The sequence below is a fragment of the Amia ocellicauda genome, chromosome 12 (assembly GCF_036373705.1).
Source record: "Amia ocellicauda isolate fAmiCal2 chromosome 12, fAmiCal2.hap1, whole genome shotgun sequence".
In the NCBI taxonomy this organism is placed as follows: Eukaryota; Metazoa; Chordata; class Actinopteri; order Amiiformes; family Amiidae; genus Amia; species Amia ocellicauda.
Window position 1 is genome coordinate 16,247,216 of NC_089861.1, and position 22,634 is coordinate 16,269,849.

Genomic DNA, 22,634 nt, shown 5'->3' on the forward strand with positions numbered 1-22,634 from the left:
GGAAGGAGGTCAAGGACTAAATAAATAAATAGGCTCTTAAGCATAATATAGTTTAAATCATAACACAATATGTCACAACAGGTTTGCACAGATCTTAGACTGGTGAATTAGACAGGACGGACATGAACGCCAGTTTACAGCAGTTAACAAAGCCATTCTGAGAGTCGAGCAGAGACGGAGTCCCATTGATAACAGCTGAGTACATTTTGTGAAGATCCAAATTCTTATTTTTTAAAATTTGGTGAGTTTTCAAGAATTTCACCAGTATTGCCCATGCAAAGGAATCAGACATAACAGCTCCTCTCGATAAGACTTGCAATCAAAATGTGCTGGTATCAATGGAATTCGTTTGACCAGCCCTATAGTAGATATTTTTGATTTTTCATCATGATTTAGCACTTCTTTTAGCACAGGATTTTGCAACATGCAACACGAAGAGATGCGTTTTGGATGTATGTGGTTTTATGGATTACAAGCACACAAATGTGGCATAAAGAAATCAGGCTTTCTGTTTTATCTTTGTGTGTATTTTACTTAAGCTAGGCTCATATTACACATATTTTAGAATCTGAAGCGATTTTGATAATGGTGGGTATCTCAGTCCTAACAATCGGCTTTCACCAAACGTATGTATTTTGCATCATGATGGTGTTCACACTAGACAATCATTTAAGAACAGCCTGTATACTCTCCTGTGAGTACAATTTCAAATAAATATTTAGAAGAACAATGTGTAAATGACTGTTTTTGTCAAAAGCTTTCACTTATGTTGTCTGTGGAGGTTCCGTTACAGAAATATCAACATATATCATCATATATTCATACATTATTTTATATAAAGTTCTTGATAGTTAAAACTTCTGAGATTTTAACTGCAACCCTGTGCTTCCCCCTGCAGGTGGTGAAGATCCTGGAGAAGCATGACCCCTTGCGCAGCACCGGAGGGGGGCTAGTAGGCTCAGGCAGTGGGCTTCGCTTTGGACCCATCCCAGGCGATGAGGCTAGCGCTGTGCAGAACTACGTGGAACATATGCTGTTTCTTTTGATGGAGGAAGACAGTGGGCAGGCAGGTGCCATGGGACCAATCCTGGAATTTGTGGTAATGGAAAACGTGATGGAGAAGCTGTTCCTGTGGAGTCTGCGGCGTGAGTTCACAGATGACATGAAGATTGAGCAGCTCAAAATGTACGAGATGCTCGTGGGCCAGTCACGGCAGCCACTGCTGCACCACAAGCCTGTATTGCGGCCTCTCATGATGTTGCTTAGCTCCTGCTCTGGTGCCACCACTCCAGCTGTTGAGGCTGAGCTGGTCATCCTGCTCAACCAACTCTGCTCCATCCTGGCTAAGGACCCCTCTGTGCTGGAGCTCTTTTTTCACACCAGTGAAGACCAAGGTGCTGCCAACTTCCTCATTTTCTCTCTGCTCATCCCATTCATCCACCGCGAGGGCACAGTGGGGCAGCAGGCCCGTGATGCACTTCTGTTCATCATGTCCCTGTCTGCAGAGAACCATGTTGTGGCCAATCACATTGCAGAGAATACCTACTTTTGCCCGGTCAGTATTTGCTATTTAAAGGTGTTTTTATTTCAGTGTCCCGTCTTTCATGTAATCACATGATATGAAAGACTTTCTTGAGGATTAATTTATCCCTAGTTAATCCACATTTGCAAGCTCCAAATGCAATCACAAAATCATTTTTCAGACAGTAAAGGGCAGTAAAGTCAGTCAAAAACATTATTTGCCATACATGTGATTTAATAACCCTATTTTAGTGCCCACTGGTCAGCATCTGCAGACAAAAAGTTGGACCAGCAAACAGTTTTAGTGAAGTGTCCAAGAGAATAAATAAATGTTTTTATCTCTCATGAAGTGCAACAACATTTCCCTGTTTATTAAAAGCTGTCTCTTATTTTATTATTTATATTATACATTTGATGGTGAGGGTATTTTATTAATTTTTCAGATTAAAAGTATGGTTCATAATCACTTTGAAGTATGCTATTTCTGTTTTCACATATATATATATATATATATATATATATATATATATATATATATATATATATATATATATATATATACACTCACCTAAAGGATTATTAGGAACACCTGTTCAATTTCTTATTAATGCAATTATCTAACCAACCAATCACATGGCAGTTGCTTCAATGCATTTAGGGGTGTGGTCCTGGTCAAGACAATCTCCTGAACTCCAAACTGAATGTCTGAATGGGAAAGAAAGGTGATTTAAGCAATTTTGAGCGTGGCATGGTTGTTGGTGCCAGACGGGCCGGTCTGAGTATTTCACAATCTGCTCAGTTACTGGGATTTTCACGCACAACCATTTCTAGGGTTTACAAAGAATGGTGTGAAAAGGGAAAAACATCCAGTATGCGGCAGTCCTGTGGGCGAAAATGCCTTGTTGATGCTAGAGGTCAGAGGAGAATGGGCCGACTGATTCAAGCTGATAGAAGAGCAACTTTGACTGAAATAACCACTCGTTACAACCGAGGTATGCAGCAAAGCATTTGTGAAGCCACAACACGTACAACCTTGAGGCGGATGAGCTACAACAGCAGAAGACCCCACCGGGTACCACTCATCTCCACTACAAATAGGAAAAAGAGGCTACAATTTTCACAAGCTCACCAAAATTGGACAGTTGAAGACTGGAAAAATGTTGCCTGGTCTGATGAGTCTCGATTTCTGTTGAGACATTCAGATGGTAGAGTCTGAATTTGGCGTAAACAGAATGAGAACATGGATCCATCATGCCTTGTTACCACTGTGCAGGCTGCTGGTGGTGGTGTAATGGTGTGGGGGATGTTTTCTTGGCACACTTTAGGCCCCTTAGTGCCAATTGGGCATCGTTTAAATGCCACGGCCTACCTGAGCATTGTTTCTGACCGTGTCCATCCCTTTATGACCACCATGTACCCATCCTCTGATGGCTACTTCCAGCAGGATAATGCACCATGTCACAAAGGTCGAATCATTTCAAATTGGTTTCTTGAACATGACAATGAGTTCACTGTACTAAACTGGCCCCCACAGTCACCAGATCTCAACCCAATAGAGCATCTTTGGGATGTGGTGGAACGGGAGCTTCGTGCCCTGGATGTGCATCCCACAAATCTCCATCAACTGCAAGATGCTATCCTATCAATATGGGCCAACATTTCTAAAGAATGCTTTCAGCACCTTGTTGAATCAATGCCACGTAGAATTAAGGCAGTTCTGAAGGCGAAAGGGGGTCAAACACAGTATTAGTATGGTGTTCCTAATAATCCTTTAGGTGAGTGTATATATATATATATATATATATATATATATATATATATATATATATATATATATAATATAAATAGCAGGTTTGAGTTGAATAAGATGAGATTTAATTAAAATAGGATAATACGATGGTTTCACAAACATTTCTCTCTGTTAGTCTTAGTTAGTGTGAAATATGCATGTACAAATGTTTTGTGGGTATTTTAATTAAATGTTAACTCTTTCTCAACAGGCCCCAAAAAGCTGAACAATTGTTAATATTTATTAATATGTAATTAATAATAATGTGAACATTAGGATATGCATGCAGCTATAATAATGTGAATTGGCAACCTTAAGCTACAAAATATGCAGACTCTAGGACTGTGTTTTGCATGACAGTGTGTACACTTGCTACATAAAGACTTTTAGGATTGGATTAAATCAAAACTTTGACCCACCCGCTAATAGAAAACTACACAACTGTACTCAGTTGTGACTGCATTTTTAGTAAGATGCCACTTTCTCCTAATCAGAAATGTAACTGCTATGATGTACAAATGCAAAGTCTTCAGTTTGCTATTAGCAGGTGGGTCAAACTTTTGATTTAATCCGGCCCTTAGACTATTAGCTAAAGAATGCAGGAAGAAACATAACAGGAAACCTGTATTTATATAGACATCCAATAGACGTGACTGCTTCTCTGCAGACTGAAAAGGGAATATTTGATATGGAAAATTAGTTACTGGCAAAGCTCTTTTTTAAATTGTTTCTACAAATGTTTTTTGTTAACATTGTTAGCATTCTGTAAGAATTCCCCTATCTAAGTACTAATTTCACTTCACTTTCACTTCTGCACTTTTGTAAGGAAATAGTTGGAACATACTACGTTAAATTTATCATTTAAGAAGTGTGCTAGTCATTTTCACTTGTAAAATAGGTGAGGAATTGATAGAAAAGATAATCTTATGATTATTTCTGGCATGTTAATAAAATGTGCCAAATCAGTTGTTTTACATATTCACTGATTGTCACAAAGAGAGAATTTAAATTAGATGTGAAAATCCTAGTAAGGTGGAATCGTATTAAGTAGTTTCAAAATACAATGGTAAAACATACATTTAAGTAAACTAAAGGGGTAGTCATAGGAGAAAAACAACATGTCTTCAGTGGCTTTCAGGCAGGAATCAATCAGGCAGCCTCTCTAAACACATACATTACAATGTTATTTAACTGTGTCATAGCTTGTATGCATTAAATTATACAAATGAAAAATGAACGTAAGATTTTACAATTAGTAACATCCTTAGGAAAAAAATATAGTTCAAGAATGGTAGTTATAATTTTATCAAATTTAAAATAACTCTCAGTACTGTAATCACCAGTACAGGTGTTTTTACATTAAACAAATTAAAAATGTATTTAAACATTTCACAAAACATTTAAAAATTCAACATTCCAGCCTGGTAGGGTAACTGTTTGGTTCACTGTTTTCTTCCATTACAGAAAATGATATTTGAAACAAAGCATCAGCATAATATTGTTGTAGGATAGCTACAAATCACATTAAGATTCTCACTTCATTAAGCCAAATCATTATTTCAGTGGATTTTATGTATTTCAATTTTCAATTTAGGTGGCAAACCAACAGGACATTAAAAAACACATTGTTTATTTTCATTGTTGTTGTATATTAAGCTTATTTACAAGTTAACCATTATTATAAATCCTCATTTTACTATACAAATGTAATTGGTTGCTGTGAAGTGATTAAACATGAGGTGTGATGCAGAGCTGACTGCTTTGTGTAATTAACTTGAATGTGATTACCATAATCTACACTGAAAGCTATGGTTTTGGATTAATATCCTAGTGCAGGCCTCTTCAACTGGCGGCACACGAGCCACATCAGGCCCCCAAGTGAAGGCAAAGTGGAACGCCTACGGTCAGCCAAAAGAAAAAAAGTGTGGAAAGCAAGCAGTAGTGGAGGCAGTTGATTCAAACAAAAAGTTGTGTTTTATTCATAATAATTATATACACCGATCAGCCATAACATTATGAACATCAAGAATTTGACACTTCCTCACCAACTAGTCCACACAACTCCTCGTGGTTCTCTCGTGCCTGGTCTACATCAACTCCCTCCTGGTTACACTCCCTGCTCCAGAGCCTGCTCCCTCTCCACCCTTGCCTCCAAGTTGCAGAACAACCTGCCCATCAATGTCAGCTCTGCCAAGTGCCTGACAGCTTTCTGGCACCATTAAAGACACACCTTTACAGGCTGTACTTATGATTCCTCTGATCTCCCTTTCTGGACAAAATAACACTCAAACTTGTAATGCAATTTTAAACTTGCACTTACCTGCTCCAAATGTTGTCTACATAATGTTGACATAATGTTGTCTACTGATCATTAAGTATTGGAAATGTTCATGGTTAGTGAAGAGGGAACACATTTCTCCTTCACAGTATTTACAGTAACCATGATTGTGATTTTAAGTTACATAAATGATTGAATGGAAAAGAAAAATAATGACTTTACTTATACACAGATCTGCCATAACATTATGACCACTGACAGTGAATAACACTGATAATCTCGTTATCATGGCACCTGTCAGTGGGTGGGATATATTAGGCAGAAAGTGAACATTTTGTCCTCAAAGTTGATGTGTTAGAAGCAGGAAAAATGGGCAAGCATAAGGATCTGAGCGACTTTGACAAGGGCCAAATTGTGATGGCTAGACGACTGGGTCAGAGCATCTCCAAAACTGCAGCTCTTGTGGGGTGTTCCCGGTCTGCAGTGGTCAGTACCTATCAAAAGTGGTCCAAGGAAGGAAAAGCAGTGAACCGGTGACAGGGTCATGGGCGGCCAAGGCTCATTGATGCACGTGGGGAGCGAAGGCTGGCCCGTGTGGTCCGATCCAACAGACGAGCTAGTGTAGCTCAAATTGCTGAAAAAGTTAATGCTGGTTCTGATAGAAAGGTGTCAGAACACACAGTGCATCGCAGTTTGTTGCGTATGGAGCTGCGTAGCCGCAGACCAGTCAGGGTGCCCATGCTGACCCCTGTCCACTGCCGAAAGCGCCTACAATGGGCACGTGAGAATCAGAACTGGACCACGGAGCAATGGAAGAAGGTGGCCTGGTCTGATGCCTCCAAATTCCCCAGATCTCAATCCAATCGAGCATCTGTGGGATGTGCTGGACAAACAAGTCCGATCCATGGAGGCCCCACCTCGTAACTTACAGCACTTAAAGGATCTGCTGCTAAAGTCTTGGTGCCAGATACCACAGCACACCTTCAGAGGTCTAGTGGAGTCCATGCCTGGACGGGTCAGGGCTGTTTTGGTGGCAAAAGGGGGACCTACACAATATTAGGCAGGTGGTCATAATGTTATGGCTGATCGGTGTACATTGGCATGATGGCTAAAACATATGGGGTGCCAAATTTAAAACAGTGCACACATTTTTCACAGATTTAACTTAAATCTTGTGCTTCTCCCACATGTATAAATATATATATATATATATATATATATATATATATATATATATATATATATATGTTAAATGTCTTATAAGATCCTTTTTGATTTTATAAGATCATACAGGATTTTTCAATATCTTACAGAACAGATTTTATAGGATTTTGAACTAGGATCGAATAAGACCTTTAATACAAGATCTTATCTGATCCAACAACAGGTGTTCTGAGTAGGAATAAGAAATCTCAGAAAATATTGTCTTGAACCAGACTACTGATCAAAACAACACCTTCTGCATTTTGGTAGAAGCAACACATGCCAGTAGAGAGCTCAGGAAGTAAACACTCTCTTTATGTCTAGGTTGTGTCCAAACACATACCCAAGTGACCAAACAAAACTTTAGCTCAAATAATACAAATAACCAAATAAAAATACTTACACATCCACCGCAGGATTATGTGTATTGTGTTTCTCCTAGATATGTTTCATTTCAAATGATACCATCCATATGCATGTGATGCATATTTACAGAGTTATGGGCTTTTGAAATTGGGCCAGTCCTTTTAGGAGGAATTCCCATTTTTGACTGTCAGTTTAAGAGTTAAGGTCTTAATTAGATTATATAGGACATTTACAGGATTTAGACAGGATCTAAAGCAAGAATGTAGGATAATAGAAGAACATTTCTACAGGTGCTTGCAGTATACGGACATGTTCCTACACATCTTCTTCCAGATTGTAAAATCCTGATTGTTAAACATTTCCAGAAAACCACAGGATTATGTGTAAGATCCAATTTTAGCATCTTATCATTCAGAATCATATACAAGATCCTGTTCAAAATTTCTACCAATAAATTACAGTCCTGATGGTTCTTAAAATACCCAGATTCTTGATGATCCTATGTGTTTAGGATTGGTATATGATTTGTATGCCGATTGTAATAGGATCCTAAAAAGGGTCATATTTATAACAGGATCAGGATTATTTTGCTGTAGAGTACATTAAAGAGGGTCCTGTTCTTGAACAGAATATTTATAATTTCCTCCAAACACTTGATATACCAATGTGCATTAATATGTTTGTATACAATTTCATTACACATTGAAAGAAGATAGAATGCCTTTGATACTTCTACAGTATTTGCATTTATGGTTAGAATGTAGGGATGTAATGGTTTAAGGTTGCTACTTTTCATACTTGTACTATAGATTGTATAATTGTGGATATTGCTGATTCTATAGATAATAGTGTATATGTGTTGTTGAGCAATGCATCTAGCAGGTAATGTAATCACTCATTCACAGTCCCATATGAAAACTAATTGTTGCAACAGAACCATAAATTGCAGTATATGTGCACTGCTGCTGGCCTTTAGTATATCTGCTTCTAAGTATATATTTCAGAAAGCAAATGGCAGTTTAACTGCTTCTTATAATTATATTTAATGCTGTGGCTGTTGGCTGTTTTTAGTACAGCTAAGATGGCTTAGCACCAGCTGAATCTGATCCATCCTAGAAATGGCCAGCTCCAGAGGTGGCCCTGAGCCAGTTTAGAACTGTAAAGGCAGTGCAGACATGGCCGAACTCAGGATGGCTCATGCATGAAACCAAAGTCAAAGGGCGATACAGCAACATACAATAACAAAGAAATTGTGTGTAATTGGCCTGCTGACTGCAGGAATGTCCACCAGAGCTGCAGTCAGGTCAAGACCCTACTGAGGACGACAAGCCACAGATGAGCTTCCTGAGACGGTTTTTAACAGTTTGTTCAGAAATTCTTTGGTTGTGCAAAGCCACAGTTTCATAAGCTGTCTGGGTGGCTGGACTCAGATGTGGAATCCGGATGTGGAGGTCCTGTGGAGGCTGGCATGACTACATGTGATCTACGGTTGTGAGGCTGGTTGGAAATACTACTGAATTCTCTAAAACGACATAGGAGGCAGTTTATGGTAGAGAAATGAGCCTTCAATTTCATGCAGTCGGAATACCAGTTGCATGTTCCCTCAAAACTTGAGACATCTGTGGCATTGTGTTGTGTGACAAAACTGTACATTTTAGAGCGGCCTTTTATTGTCCCAGCACAAGGTGCACCTGTGTAATGATCATGCTGTTTAATCAGCTTCTTGATATGCCACACCTGTCAGGAGGATGGAGTATCCTGGCAAAGGAGAAATACTCACTAACAGATGTAAACAAATTTGTGCACAAAATGAGCTTATTGTGCATATGGAAAATGTCTGGGATCTTTGATTTCAGCTCATGAAACATGGGACTAACACTTTACATGTTGCATTTATATTTGTGTTCAGTATAGTTTGAGGAAAATGTAACGATCATTAATGAAGCCAACTTTTACTTTTTTAAATTATGTAATAAAACAAACCTTTTTCATAATTGCAATCTGTCAACAACAAGCAAGCTTCCCATTACAGCTGGGATAATTAATCTAATTAATCAAATTGATTATTTTAATATTCAATGATTATGTTGGTAATCAAATTCTTATATTCATGACTTCCATTCATGCAGTTTGCATCATGCACCTTTTATGCTTTGAAATTTTAATGAGAACAGCATATTCATGTTTGAATGTTTACATATTGCCATTTAGTCAATCCCACATCAGCTATTTAAGATATACATATATCCCATATAAGTAATATAAGGGGGATCGATCACAACTGACTTTGTTGTGTATATATATATATAAATGAAGGCATCTTGTGGAAAATTCAAATATGCACGCATGGAGAAGTGTATTGTAAATATTTTGTGAGGTAAGTGCCAATATCTCACATACAGTCACACTGTAATGTGGACCAATTAAGCAATGCCATACAGATCTCTTCTGGTGTCAAACATTTTTTGTCAATCATTGATGCCTGTGAGTCTTCACGAATAAAATAAAATAAATCGGTTCAGCTTCTGCTGGTCCTGGTTAGATCAAGAAGTTGACGCTGTGCCTGACTGTTAGGAGAACATAATTATTGTACACACAGAGTATATTTGGTTCAATGACATCTGAGTGTAGGACATGGTCATACATGTTTTTGTGTTTTTTCCACTTTATTAATATTGCTGATATATTTACAATTAAAATTATATATATATATTTTATATAAAATGTATACAAATATCCATAATTTTTTTTTCAGACTTTTCAATGTATATTTGCAATGTAAATATTAGAACACAGCCTTGAATTGTGGTATTCCTAGATCCACATTTCTCAGCATTATGGCATGTCAGTGCCTTAGTGCTGAACCTTCCTTACATGTGAGTTCTGTAATGGTGTTTGCTGGTCTCATTGTGATTCTAATATCTGTTGTCTGTTATGTAACCTTTGGGGATAATACGCCTTTAAATGAAACCACCTTTTGTGGCAGTCTGGGTGATGAGGTGATGTTGACCCTGAATGGCTTGGGGAGATTATGACATACAAGCAGGCTGTGTAGTGTTCATTGTAGGGCTGGTCTAGATCTAAAGAAGTAAAGGCTTGTTCATATAGAAATGAATAGTTATGATAAATAATAGTTATGATAAATGTTCTTTATCTTGTACTACCATACTTGTCAAGGAATTTAAACATCCTAAAACAGATGTGCTGAGTAGATAAATATTGCATTTCATATACTTTGAGTGTAGAAAAACAGTAATAGCTGTCATGAAAAATAAAAAGTATATGGAATGGGAATGGATGTGAATTTCCATTTTTCTTTTTAATGTGTTTTCTCATGTCATGATCTCGTGTTATTTAAACCTGTGTTTTATGGTATTTATCAAATTAATATTATTATAAGAGATGATACTAGCAGGTATTTTGTTGGAATTGTGGCAAGATCATGTGTATTAACTCCCATTAATGAGATTGAATAATTCGTGTTTTTAATCACCTGTGTGTATTAGATTAATTGATTAAGTATATAACCAGACGGTTTGCAAACATGTTTCATATCCTGATGAAGATCTCTGGTAGATTGATACGTTGTTAAAAAACCTGAGAAGCATGGCCATTCTCCTCTGACCTCTCTCATTAACAAGGTGTTTTCACCCATAGAACTACAACTTACTGGATGTTTTTTGATTATCACACATTCTCTGAAAACTTGAGATGCTGTAGTGCATAAAAATCCCAGGAGGTTTCAGATCAGCTGGAACCACCACGTCTGGCACCTACAATCGCACCACGGTCAAAGTCACTTAAATCACACGTCTTTCCCATTCTAATGTTTGATTGAATATTTATGTTTGCATTAACAAGCAGGTGTACATAATAAAGTGGCCACTGAGTGTATTGTCACATAACCCACCCAGAAGCAGGAAGTATAGAAGTACACATTTCTGGCACTCGTCACTGTTTTGTTTCCTTAAAACCCTGATATATTAACAATACATTTTAATATATATTAATTAAGAAGCTCCCATATTAATCAAAGTCTGTTTCAATATGGTCTTTATCATTCTTACAAGAGTTGTGAGAGAATACGATTTACAATTTGTTAAAGAAGGAACTGATTTGTTTAACACAATGTGTTTTTCAGAGAACACTTTTGTGAGATACTTTCTGATACATCCATTAAATACATTTTAGAACTTTATGTAGAACAGCAGTTATCTTCTGGACTAGAAGACTGAAACACAATTGCGTCAAACAGTTCTAATCTTATATGTGGCCCTTATCTGTGGCTGTTTTTTCTAACAGTCTCTCACTCAGAGGGATAACCCACAGCCAGTTCTGATTAAAAAAAATTGTCTCCACTGGGAAGGTATCACAACACAGAATTTCATAATTGGAAATATTAATCCTTCCACTGATACTAAGCATATTTTCACTACAACACAGCTTTAACACACTACAAATGAGCTAATTGTAATTCACTTTTACAGCAGATAAACCATCTAAAATCATAAAATAATAGGATGGAAAAAAAATGTTTATAATTTCATAAACTCAAATGCCAACATGCTACAAGGAAATCTCTTAGAATCTCTTTAGAAATATTTTATTTTATTAAGAACCAGAAGAATTATTTGCTTAATTAGGTTCCTCCTGTTTAACACTGACTAATACATTGGAATACAATCTGTATTTTTTTTTTGCTAGGTTGGTACTGTTTCAAAACTATTTACACAATTGTATAATGTTGTAGTTGAAAGTATTCACATCCTTCATTTGACAAAATGTTATTTAGTGACCCATTTACATTAATAAATGTGATAAATTACATATTTTTAGAGTTTGTTGAATACTTATTCATCTTAGAAATAAATGCAAAGATTCCTCCTGATTGAACAGACAATGGTAGCATAAACTTCGCATTGCCACTCCATAGAAATCAATGGATGAGATCTATATGTTATAAAGCATACATACAGTGGTTCACATGGACATTTGAATTCCTGGTATTCATTTATGATTTATTAATTTAAGAAAAACAAACTTGTCTTCTTATAAATCAATCACAGATAAATGTGCTTCTGTGTTGGTCACATGTACTAGAAATAACATATTTCTTTGCCAAAAACACTCAATTTCAGGCAGTATTATATAACCAACTAACCATTCCTGGAAAGTATAGACTCAGGGCTTTCGAATTTGAATTTTGTATCATAGGCAGCTTAATATGTAAAAATGATTAATGGTATATGTAAGTACACATAAGTGCATCTGGTAAGGATGCCTTTGAAGCTATACCGGCCCACTTTTTACACATTAAGTACATGTTAACAAATGCATAATTACACTGTTCTTATGAGTAACTAAGTTGTAGTTACTGAGTACCTACTATGTTAATACCAACTTTTTTTTTGATTGATTTAGAATATTGATGAGATAATTTAGTGACAAGCATCTCATTAAAACTGGTTTCATTGATCTACTTGAATAGAAGTAGTTAAAGGTTCGTTATTTTGCAAAATCTTCAGCATAGTGGACACACGATGAATTATGCCATGTACAATACACTACTAACTTTCAGTCATTGCAATAAGTCAGCGGAGTATGTTGTAATGTTGTGAAACAGTGTCCTTTTTGCCTTAATCAGGTGCTGGCGACAGGGCTGAGTGGCTTGTACTCTTCCCTGCCCATGAAACTGGAAGTCCACAGTGAGGAATGGCACTGTCTGCACAGAGATGACTGGATGCAGGTCCCTTCACTGGTGCAGTTTCTGAACTCACTTGAGTTCTGCAATGCTGTCATACAGGTGAGGTTTCAGATTCCCTTCTTTATGTAATTGCCATAAAGTGTCTATGCGACTAATCTTTACCATATATAATCTGTACAATAAGCAGTATTAAACATCAAAACTATACATTTTTCATAATATTACATAATTAAACACTTTAAATTATTTTATTAACCATTAAAGTTGTGTAACATTAATATAACCTACAGTGATGATTCAAAAGCTCAGCAAGTGCACCCTGCTCTGATGTGAACGCTCCTAATCTGTGTATTCTTTAAGTGAAGTTGAATTTATGTGACAAACTATGCTGGACTTTTTTTAGTTTCCATTGCTTCCATTTTGGACTTGTATTTCCCAGTGTATTTCATTTTTGAGCTTCATATATATTTAATCAAGGTTGTTACACAACTCTTGTGACTCTAATCAGCTCTGCTTTGCGTGTTTGTTCTGGGCTGAAGTGAGTAAGTTACAAACTGTTGCTAGGATATGCTGTAACTAGGGAAATACGTGCTGAATGAAGTGTGCTGTGCGAGACATTAATCATCCTTGTGCTGTTATCCCAGGTGGCACATCCCACTATCCGAAACCAGCTTGTCAACTATATTTACAATGGCTTCCTCGTTCCTGTAGTGGCACCAGCTCTGCACAAGGTCAGTATGGTCTGAAAAGCCAATTTGTGTGCAGGCTTTAAAGTTTGGTTTGTAGTTGTCTAAGGTAATTCAATTAGTAACTGTAAAATGTTAGGATTACATGTAAAGCATTGTGACAAAAACAACAGTGAATACACTATAAATGTCACAATTGTACAATAAAGCAGCTTTGGTGTTAGATTAATAGTATGCTTAAAAAGAGCAATGTTTAACTCATATTAAGGGTCATCAACTTATGTTCAAACAAGTAATAAATAATTGTATAGTGTTCACATTTTAATTAGTTTAATCATTATTAATTCAGATTGTCATTCATTTTTTATGATTACATTTTTGTATGTAGTTTGTTAAATTATTGATATGTGAAATTAGAACATATGTTTCTATATACATATGTATATAAACAATGCAAAAGCTCATATCAGATGTTTTTTTAAATACCCTTGGCTTATATTTATTATTAAAAATACCTGGCACTGCCAGAGGACAACATTTTTATATATAGTAAAAGAACACATAGGCTACATAATAGAAATCAAAACTATATGCACTTAAAGGGATACTTCTGTATTTTGGCATTTTAGCCTGATTGCTTACTCACCCAGAGTCATACGAATCCATGGGAACCTTTTTATTTCTGTGTGTCCAAAGAATTTGAATTTATTGTTTTGTTAGCTCAGCACAATTGCTAGAAGCAAATGGTTACAGATCGCTGACTCTCAGAAGCCGGCTAATAGATCTTTTTTGTCATTTTCTATATTAAAATACCTGTTACTATATTGTGAATGAGCAGAAAGTAAAGGAGAATACCATGCTTTTTTCAATCTATTTTTCTATTGTATATCACCCTTTGCAGGGTAGTCACAGAGCACTCTTTTGAAAGGAACCCTGTTCACAAGGACAGAATTAAAGCCCAGTAATCATCTTAGTGTGTCAGCTTACTTATACTACCCATGATGCATTGGTTAGGATGCGTTATGCAATTAAATGTCAGTTGGTCCTATTCTGGTTTCATTGCAATGCTGACTCAGGATACACATACAGCATTATACTGATACCACTTATGTTGAATGGGGAGGAAATTGATTCCATGATTGACTGCCTGCATTATGCTGTAATGATCTACAGTAAAGTAGGTCAAGTAAAGGAGAGACAGGCTGAGAAACATCCATGTCTTTTTTAGCTGCAACTTTTGTTTAGGTTCATAGGAAGTTTGTGAAATGTATTTAATTTGTATGTGATGCTGTTCTGATGTTTTTTTTTTAGTTTTTAACAATAATCTTATGATATTGAATACGCTACTAACAGCATTGGCTATGGAAACTATCTTTCACATTAGCTTGTACATACCAGCCTCTCTATAATGTAGTGGTCTCATTCTGTTTGGTGTTCTCTCCTAGCTGACACTAGAAGAGGTGATGACCACCACAGCCTATCTGGACCTGTTCCTGCGCAGCATCACTGAGCCGGCATTGCTCCAGACTTTCCTCAGCTTTATCCTACTGCACAAACATGAGAATGTACACATCTTGGACACGCTCGTCAGCCGCATCAATACCCCTTTCCAGGTTTGGACCTCAAGTTGAGATAATTTATTATATGTGTTCTAGTTAAATAAGGTGCACTACTGGAATCTGGAAAATCTGGAAAAAATGAAGGTTCTGATGTCTATTTCCTGTAATATCTGTAATTCTAGGTAAATGGTTATTATTTGTTATACATTGCTAAAACAAATTAAGGGAACATGTAATCATCACAGTATAACACCAAGTCAACTTCAGGGATATCAATCTGTCCAGTTAGGAAGCCTAAGCGATTGTGAATCAATGTCACCTGTTTTGGTGCAAATGAAAGTGACAACAGGTGCACTGGAGAGGCAACAGCAAGACAACCCCCCAAAAGGGAATGGTTTTGCAGGTGGTGGCCACAGACAATTGCTCTCTCCTTATCCTTCCTGACTGATTCTTCTCTAGTTTTGCGTTTGCTATTGTCCTTGTCACAACTGGTAGCATGAGGTGATACCTGCAGCCCATTCAGGTTGCACAGGTAGTCCAGCTCCTTCAGGATGGCACATCCATACGTGCCGTCACAAGAAGGTTTGCTGTGTCTCCCAGTACAGTCTCAAGAGCATGTAGGAGATACCAAGAGACAGGCCGTTACACAAGGAGAGCTGGACAGGGCCATAGAAGGGCATCAACCCAGCAGCAGGACCGGTATCTGCTCCTTTGTGCGAGGAAGAACAGGAGGAGCATTGCCAGAGCCCTACAAAATGACCTCCAGCGGGCTACTGGTGTGCATGTTTCTGACCAAACTCTCAGAAACAGACTCCATGAGGGTGGCATGAGGGCCCTATGTCCTCTAGTAGGACCTTTGCTCACAGCCCAGCACCATGCAGCTCGATTGGCATTCGCCAGAGAACACCTGAATTGGCATGTCCGCCATTGGCACCCCGTTCTCTTCACAGATGAGAGCAGGTTCACACTGAGCACATGTGACAGACGTAAAAGAGTCTGGAGACGCTGTGGTGAATGTCATGCTGCCTGCAACATCATCCAGCATGACCGGTTTGGTGGTGGGTCAGTGATGGTCTGGGGAGGCATATCCTTGGAGGGTCGCACAGACCTCCACATGCTAGCCAACGGTACCCTGACTGCTGTTAGGTACTGGGATGAAATCCTCAGACCCATCGTCAGACCTTATGCTGGTGCAGTGGACCCTGGGTTCCTCCTGGTACAGGACAATGCTCAGCCTCATGTGGCCAGAGTGTGCAGGCAGTTCCTGGATGACGAAGGCATTGATGCCATTGACTGGCCCTCATGTTCCCCAGACCTGAATCCAATTGAGGACCTTTGGGACATTATGTATCAGTGCATCCGACGCTGCCAAGTAGTGCCACAGACTGTCCAGGAGCTCACTGATGCCATGATCCAGGTCTGGGGGGAGATCCTCCAGGACACCATCCGCCGTCTCATCAGGAGCATGCCCTGACGTTGTCGGGAGTGCATACAGGCACGTGGGGGCCACACACACTGAGTCACATTATGAGTTGCTGTGATGAAATTCACGCTAGTTGGAACAGCCTGTGATTTCAATTGTTTACTTTGATTTTCGGTGTGAGTTTGAATCTTGCCCTCAATCGGTTGGTGATTTTGGTTTCCATTGACTGTTGTTACGTCATTTTGTTCTCAACGAATTACACAATGTATAGTAAAGATTTTGATCTTTAATATATTTTGTTCATCAAGATCCAATGTGTGATTTAAGTGTTCCCTTAAATTGAGCAGTGTATATACAGATTGTGAGAAGAAAGGTATTTTATTCTGCAGTGTATATTCTTTATAGTCTTTACAACAGATAGTTAATGGAGTTAGATAGTAAGTGTTTTAAAACCCAAATTTAGATTTGTTTTGCTTTAAAAAAAAATAGTGTATATAGGGATCACACTGTTCTATGTAGGCTATTTAGACTATCTGTCAAATTACTGTAGCTGGATCACATTTGCATATTTCACATTTGCATAATTCTATTTTAGCATTATGCAAGACAAGTAAATTACTTGAACAATAGCTGCTTTCAAGCTTTCATTTGGTTTAGCCCGAAGGCACAGTTCCTTTGTCAACTTTGTTAACATTTTTCAAGTCACCGGTTTCAGAGATTTAAGAGATTCACCAATTTTTTAGTCTGTGTAGCAAATACATTTGGAATCCTGATCATTCCTGGACCCTCTCTAGTGAGGTTTTTCAGATGAATTAAACAATTTTAATAACACCTATACTATAAAATAGAAAGAGATATTTGTCCTGATATAGATGTATCTCCCCATATCAGTGCTCTCTGTTTTCTTCACATTAGCTCGTTCTCAGTCTACATGTATGCATACAATTAGATTTGTACAAGAAGTTAGGGCTCTTATCACTATGTATGTATCCCTGTGTGACAGTTGAAACATCAACATTTTTCCTAAATCATGAGTATCCCTACACGTTTTGCTATAAAACAATTATTCTGGTCTGACAGCCTCTAGTTCCAAAAAGACTTATAAGAAAATTTTGAGTGAAGGATAACTGTTTTAAACATTTGTGAAAATATACATTTCTTCAGTGCAAGCCTGAGGCAGTATGTTTCCAACTTCATTATCTTTCTGTTCCAGCTCGGCACTGTGTCTCTTGCATTGTTCAGGACTTTGATCGGTTTATACTGTGAGGATGTGATGTTACAGCTGATCTTGAGGTGATTATACACCACTTTCTTAACTTCATAACACTTAATGTTAGCCAACTACTAGGCTATACCTGCTAAAGAAAACGGGAAACTGCATTTATTTTATCACATCTCTTGGCTGTTCTCTGCTGTTTGTTATGTACATATTAGTGCTGGATTTATCAGGATGCTGCCTCTGAAAAATCTCTGGAAGATACAGTCTTTTAGTTTGCATTTAGTTTAGTAGATGGTGAAAATTCTGTAAATGTTATGACTTTATTTTTATTCCCATTCATATAAAGCTACTCATGTGGTTTGTCAGATGACTAATTAAGGCTTCTTTGTCAAGGTACCTGATCCCCTGTACTCACATGATGCTGAGCCAGCGCAGGGTGGTGAGGGAGAGGGATTGCTACTCTGCATCTGCTGCAAAGATCCTGGCTCTTACTCCCTCCTGCTGCTCCCCAGAGATCAGCCTGCTGCCCCGGAAGCAACAGCTAGACTCCATCCTTTGGTCAAAGGGCATGGACATGTCACACACTGGCACCAAGGGTAGGAATGAATATATGTGTGTGTGTGTGTGTGTGTGTGTGTGTGCAGCAATAGAGGTGTTTTTTTAAAACCTCAATGAATGTTTTCAATAGTGAGTTTTGAGTAGCAGTGGATCATAAATGGATGATTTTTGGCAGCATGTGTTGCACATTGATGTCTGCAGACTGGAGAATATGCGATTAAGCCTGATTGTATCCAAATTGCTCATCTGATTTGCATTTCATAGTGTTCCTTATTCCAATGTTAGAGAATCTAGAGAAATCAACAAATGTATTTGTCGTCATAAAGCTCATGTTACATAATGAACATTATTCTGCATTGTGTCTGCCTGGGCTTTGCACATATAATATATAATTACAATTTATCAATGTTTGTGTCTTTTTTAAGATTCAGAAAATCTATTTTCAAACTCTGAATGTCAAGGCTTTGCTTACATTATGGGTTCTGAGACAGTCATGGATGTCAGTTACTTGCACTACCTATATGATGCCCGCAGTGGCATCATGAACTGCATCAGGGCGTGCCGTGTCTGGTCTGCTCCTTATGATGGGGAAAACCCTCCTCCTGAGTATTACCAGCCAGGCTCAGTGGAGGAATCAGGAAAGCAGCAGCCTCTAGCACAGCCTCAGAGGACACGAAGCAGCCGGGCAGTTTCAGATCTAAGCACCACTGGGGAGAGGACCAACCAGCTGGAGCTGGAGTGGGATGACAGCTATGACACAGTCTTGTCCCCTGATGGTGATGAAATATTCCCCCAGAGGGACTCGGGGATCAAGGAGCCAGGAGTCCCCTTGGAACCTCCCAAGCACATCCAGGAAATGAGGAAGAATGCTATTATGCTCATTAAGGGGTCCTACATTGAAGAGTCAGACTTTCAAGATGATGTCATGGTATACAACCTCATTGCCCAAAAGGATGCCCAAGATGCAGTAGAGCGCAGTCCAGTGAGAACTGGGAAAGTAGGAGCTATAGCAACCGCCCCAAGCACCATGCGAAAACGACAAGAGCAAGAGCAGCAACAAGAGCCACATGCATTGGCCTTTAGCAATGGGCTAAACTCCTCAGCGCAGCATGACATGATGGAGGAGGATAACAAAATGAATTCCAACCTGAGCTCAGAGGGAAATGTGATGGAAAAGAGCATCAAAGTGCAAGATGACCTCAAACGCTGTGGGCCAGACCACAACTCCAACCTGCATGCACTTAGTCTGGATGGAGATGACTTAATATCCCAGTATGATGAGCTGATTAAGACACTAGGAGTGGAGTCTGGAAGCCCAGCCAAGGGGCAAAGAGAGTTTGTGAGTCCAGTCACCCCTGTGGAGGAGGACGAAGTGGATTTCAGCTCCTTTTCTGATACACCAGAGCCAGAAAAGACACCTTCACCATTTGGGTCAAAGAATCGTGCAGGGTATTCTAACAGTGTAAACAGGATCCATGATGTCCCTTTTACTGGTAAGATATATAATATAGTTTGTGGTCCTGTAAGTATGACCTAGTGTTGTTCTTTTACAGATATTTATTAACCTCCTCTGCACACTGTTTCAAAGATATGGTGTAGAGTAATACAAAGGGCATGGCCTGAACAAGCCATGAGGAAATCGAAAGAAAATTTGAATCTGATCATAATTACTGCATGCCTGAGGTATTTGTATATTACCTCAGTACCCAGGTATTATTCAGGTAATAATAACAGAAAAACAAATATTAATAATTTAAGTGCATAACAATATTTAAATACACTATAGAACACATACATTTAGTCTCCTTAATCTAGATACATGTAGACTTGTGCAGTTTAAGTAGTGAAAACATTGAAATAATACTAATAATAATAATTAAGCTGGAGAATTATTAATCTTAAATATGCATGCAGTTTTTCAAGTGTTAGTGTTTTAGTTTTTTAAAGAAAAAGTAATTTAGTATACCCCTGCAAGACTTGGGACACAATAAAAAAAAGAAAATGTGGTTTCTTGTTTCGCATCACTTTATCAACACTTAACAGGGTCTTGTTTTACAGCTATATCTAAGCTGGCTTCTTTATATGCTTCACAAATTAATATTTAAATACAGTATTGTGTAAATGTGTTGCCCATGTGTGTTGTGAAACTGTCTCCACCTGATTGTTTTATGCCAGGGATATACAATGGATTGTATAAGTATTCACCCCTCAAGGACTTTTGGACATTTTGTAGTGTTACAATCTGGAACTAAAATTGATTTAATTGTGATTTTCTTCCACTGATCTACACATAGTATTACATAATGTCTATGTTGGGAAAATGAACTTCAAATAAAACAATTAAATGTCTCGATTGTATAAGTATTCACCCCCTTTGCTATGATAAGCTGTGGTGCAGCTAATTGCCTTAATGAGTCACATCATTAGTTGACTAGAGTCAACCTGTGTCCAATTAAATTGTCACATCATATAAGATTAAACACACCTGTTTCTGGAAGGCCCCAAAGTATGTCAGAGAATATATCCAAACAACCATACCACGAAGACCAAGGAGCTTTCGAATATGAAGTTCTGGAAAAGCTATAAAAAAATATCCCAAACTTTGGAACAAAAATTGAACTATATGGCATACATGTAAAGTGTTATGTCTGGTGCAAACCAAACACTGCACATCCCCCATGTAATACCATCACTACTGTGAAGCATGGTGGCGTTATGGGGAAGCTTTTTATCGGCAAGGACTGGGAAACATGTCAGGATTGAGGGCAAGATGGATGGAGCCAAATATAGGAAAATCCTATATGATGAACCTGCTTCAGTCTACAAGAGACCTTGGACTGTGGTGGAGGTTTACCTTTCACCAAGACCATGATCCTAAACATACAGTGAGGGGAAAAAAGTATTTGATCCCCTGCTGGATTTTGTACATTTGCCCACTGACAAAGAAATGATCTATAATTTTAATGGTAGGTGTATTTTAATAGTGAGAGACAGAATAACAAAAAAAAAATCAGAAAAACGCATTTCAAAAAAGTTATAAATTGATTTGCATGTTAATGAGGGAAATAAGTATTTGATCCCCTATCAATCAGCAACCCTTCTTGGCAATCACAGAGGTCAGACGTTTCTTGTAGTTGGCCACCAGGTTTGCACACATCTCAGGAGGGATTTTGTCCCCCCCCCCTCTTTGCAGATCCTCTCCAAGTCATTAAGGTTTCGAGGCTGACGTTTGGCAACTCGAACCTTCAGCTCCCTCCACATATTTTCTATGGGATTAAGGTCTGGAGACTGGCTAGGCCACTCCAGGACCTTAATGTGCTTCTTCTTGAGCCACTCCTTTGTTGCCTTGGCTGTGTGCTTTGGGTCATTGTCATGCTGGATTACCCATCCACGACCCATTTTCAAGGAAGGAGATTCTCACCCAAGATTTGACGGTACATGGCCCCGTCCATCGTCCCTTTGATGTGGTGCAGTTGTCCTGTCCCCTTAGCAGAAAAACACCCCCAAAGCATAATGTTTCCACCCCCATGTTTGACGGTGGGGATGGTGTTCTTGGGGTCATTCCTCCTCCTCCAAACACGGCGAGTTGAGTTGATGCCAAAGAGCTTGATTTTGGTCTCATCTGACCACAACACTTTCACCCCGTTCTCCTCTGAATCATTCAGATGTTCATTGGCAAACTTCAGACGGGCCTGTACATGTGCTTTCTTGAGCAGGGGGACCTTGCGGGCGCTGCAGGATTTCAGTCCTTCACGGCGTAGTGTGTTACCAATTGTTTTCTTGGTGACTATGGTCCCAGCTGCCTTGAGATCATTAACAAGATCCTCCCGTGTAGTTCTGTGCTGATTCCTCACCGTTCTCATGATCATTGAAACTCCACGAGGTGAGATCTTGCATGGAGCCCCAGACCGAGGGAGACTGACAGTTATTTTGTGTTTCTTCCATTTGTGAATAATCGCACCAACTGTTGTCACCTTCTCACCAAGCTGCTTGGCGATGGTCTTGTAGCCCATTCCAGCCTTGTGTAGGTCTACAATCTTGTCCCGCACATCCTTGGACAGCTCTTTGGTCTTGGCCATGGTGGAGAGTTTGGAATCTGATTGATTGATTGCTTCTGTGGACAGGTGTCTTTTATACAGGTAACGAGCTGAGATTAGGAGCAGTCCCTTTAAGAGAGTGCTCCTAATCTCAGCTCGTTACCTGTATAAAAGACACCTGGGAGCCAGAAATCTTGCTGATTGATAGGGGATCAAATACTTATTTCCCTCATTAACATGCAAATTCAATCAAATTGAAATGCGTTTTTCTGGATTGTTTTGTTGTTATTC

General features: G+C 38.5%; 1 protein-coding gene across 2 annotated transcripts in view; it reads left to right on the forward strand.

Moving 5' to 3' along the window:
• Positions 1 to 22,634, forward strand: part of fhip1aa (FHF complex subunit HOOK interacting protein 1Aa) — a 62,255-nt gene that overhangs the window by 36,054 nt on the left and 3,567 nt on the right. For both annotated transcript variants that reach the window (XM_066718463.1, XM_066718464.1), the window contains 7 exons: positions 899 to 1,555; positions 12,802 to 12,960; positions 13,506 to 13,592; positions 14,993 to 15,160; positions 17,743 to 17,822; positions 18,142 to 18,344; positions 18,732 to 19,799. In XM_066718463.1, coding sequence (XP_066574560.1) covers positions 899 to 1,555; positions 12,802 to 12,960; positions 13,506 to 13,592; positions 14,993 to 15,160; positions 17,743 to 17,822; positions 18,142 to 18,344; positions 18,732 to 19,799 — 2,422 coding nt within the window. The remainder of the gene's footprint in view (positions 1 to 898; positions 1,556 to 12,801; positions 12,961 to 13,505; positions 13,593 to 14,992; positions 15,161 to 17,742; positions 17,823 to 18,141; positions 18,345 to 18,731; positions 19,800 to 22,634) is intronic.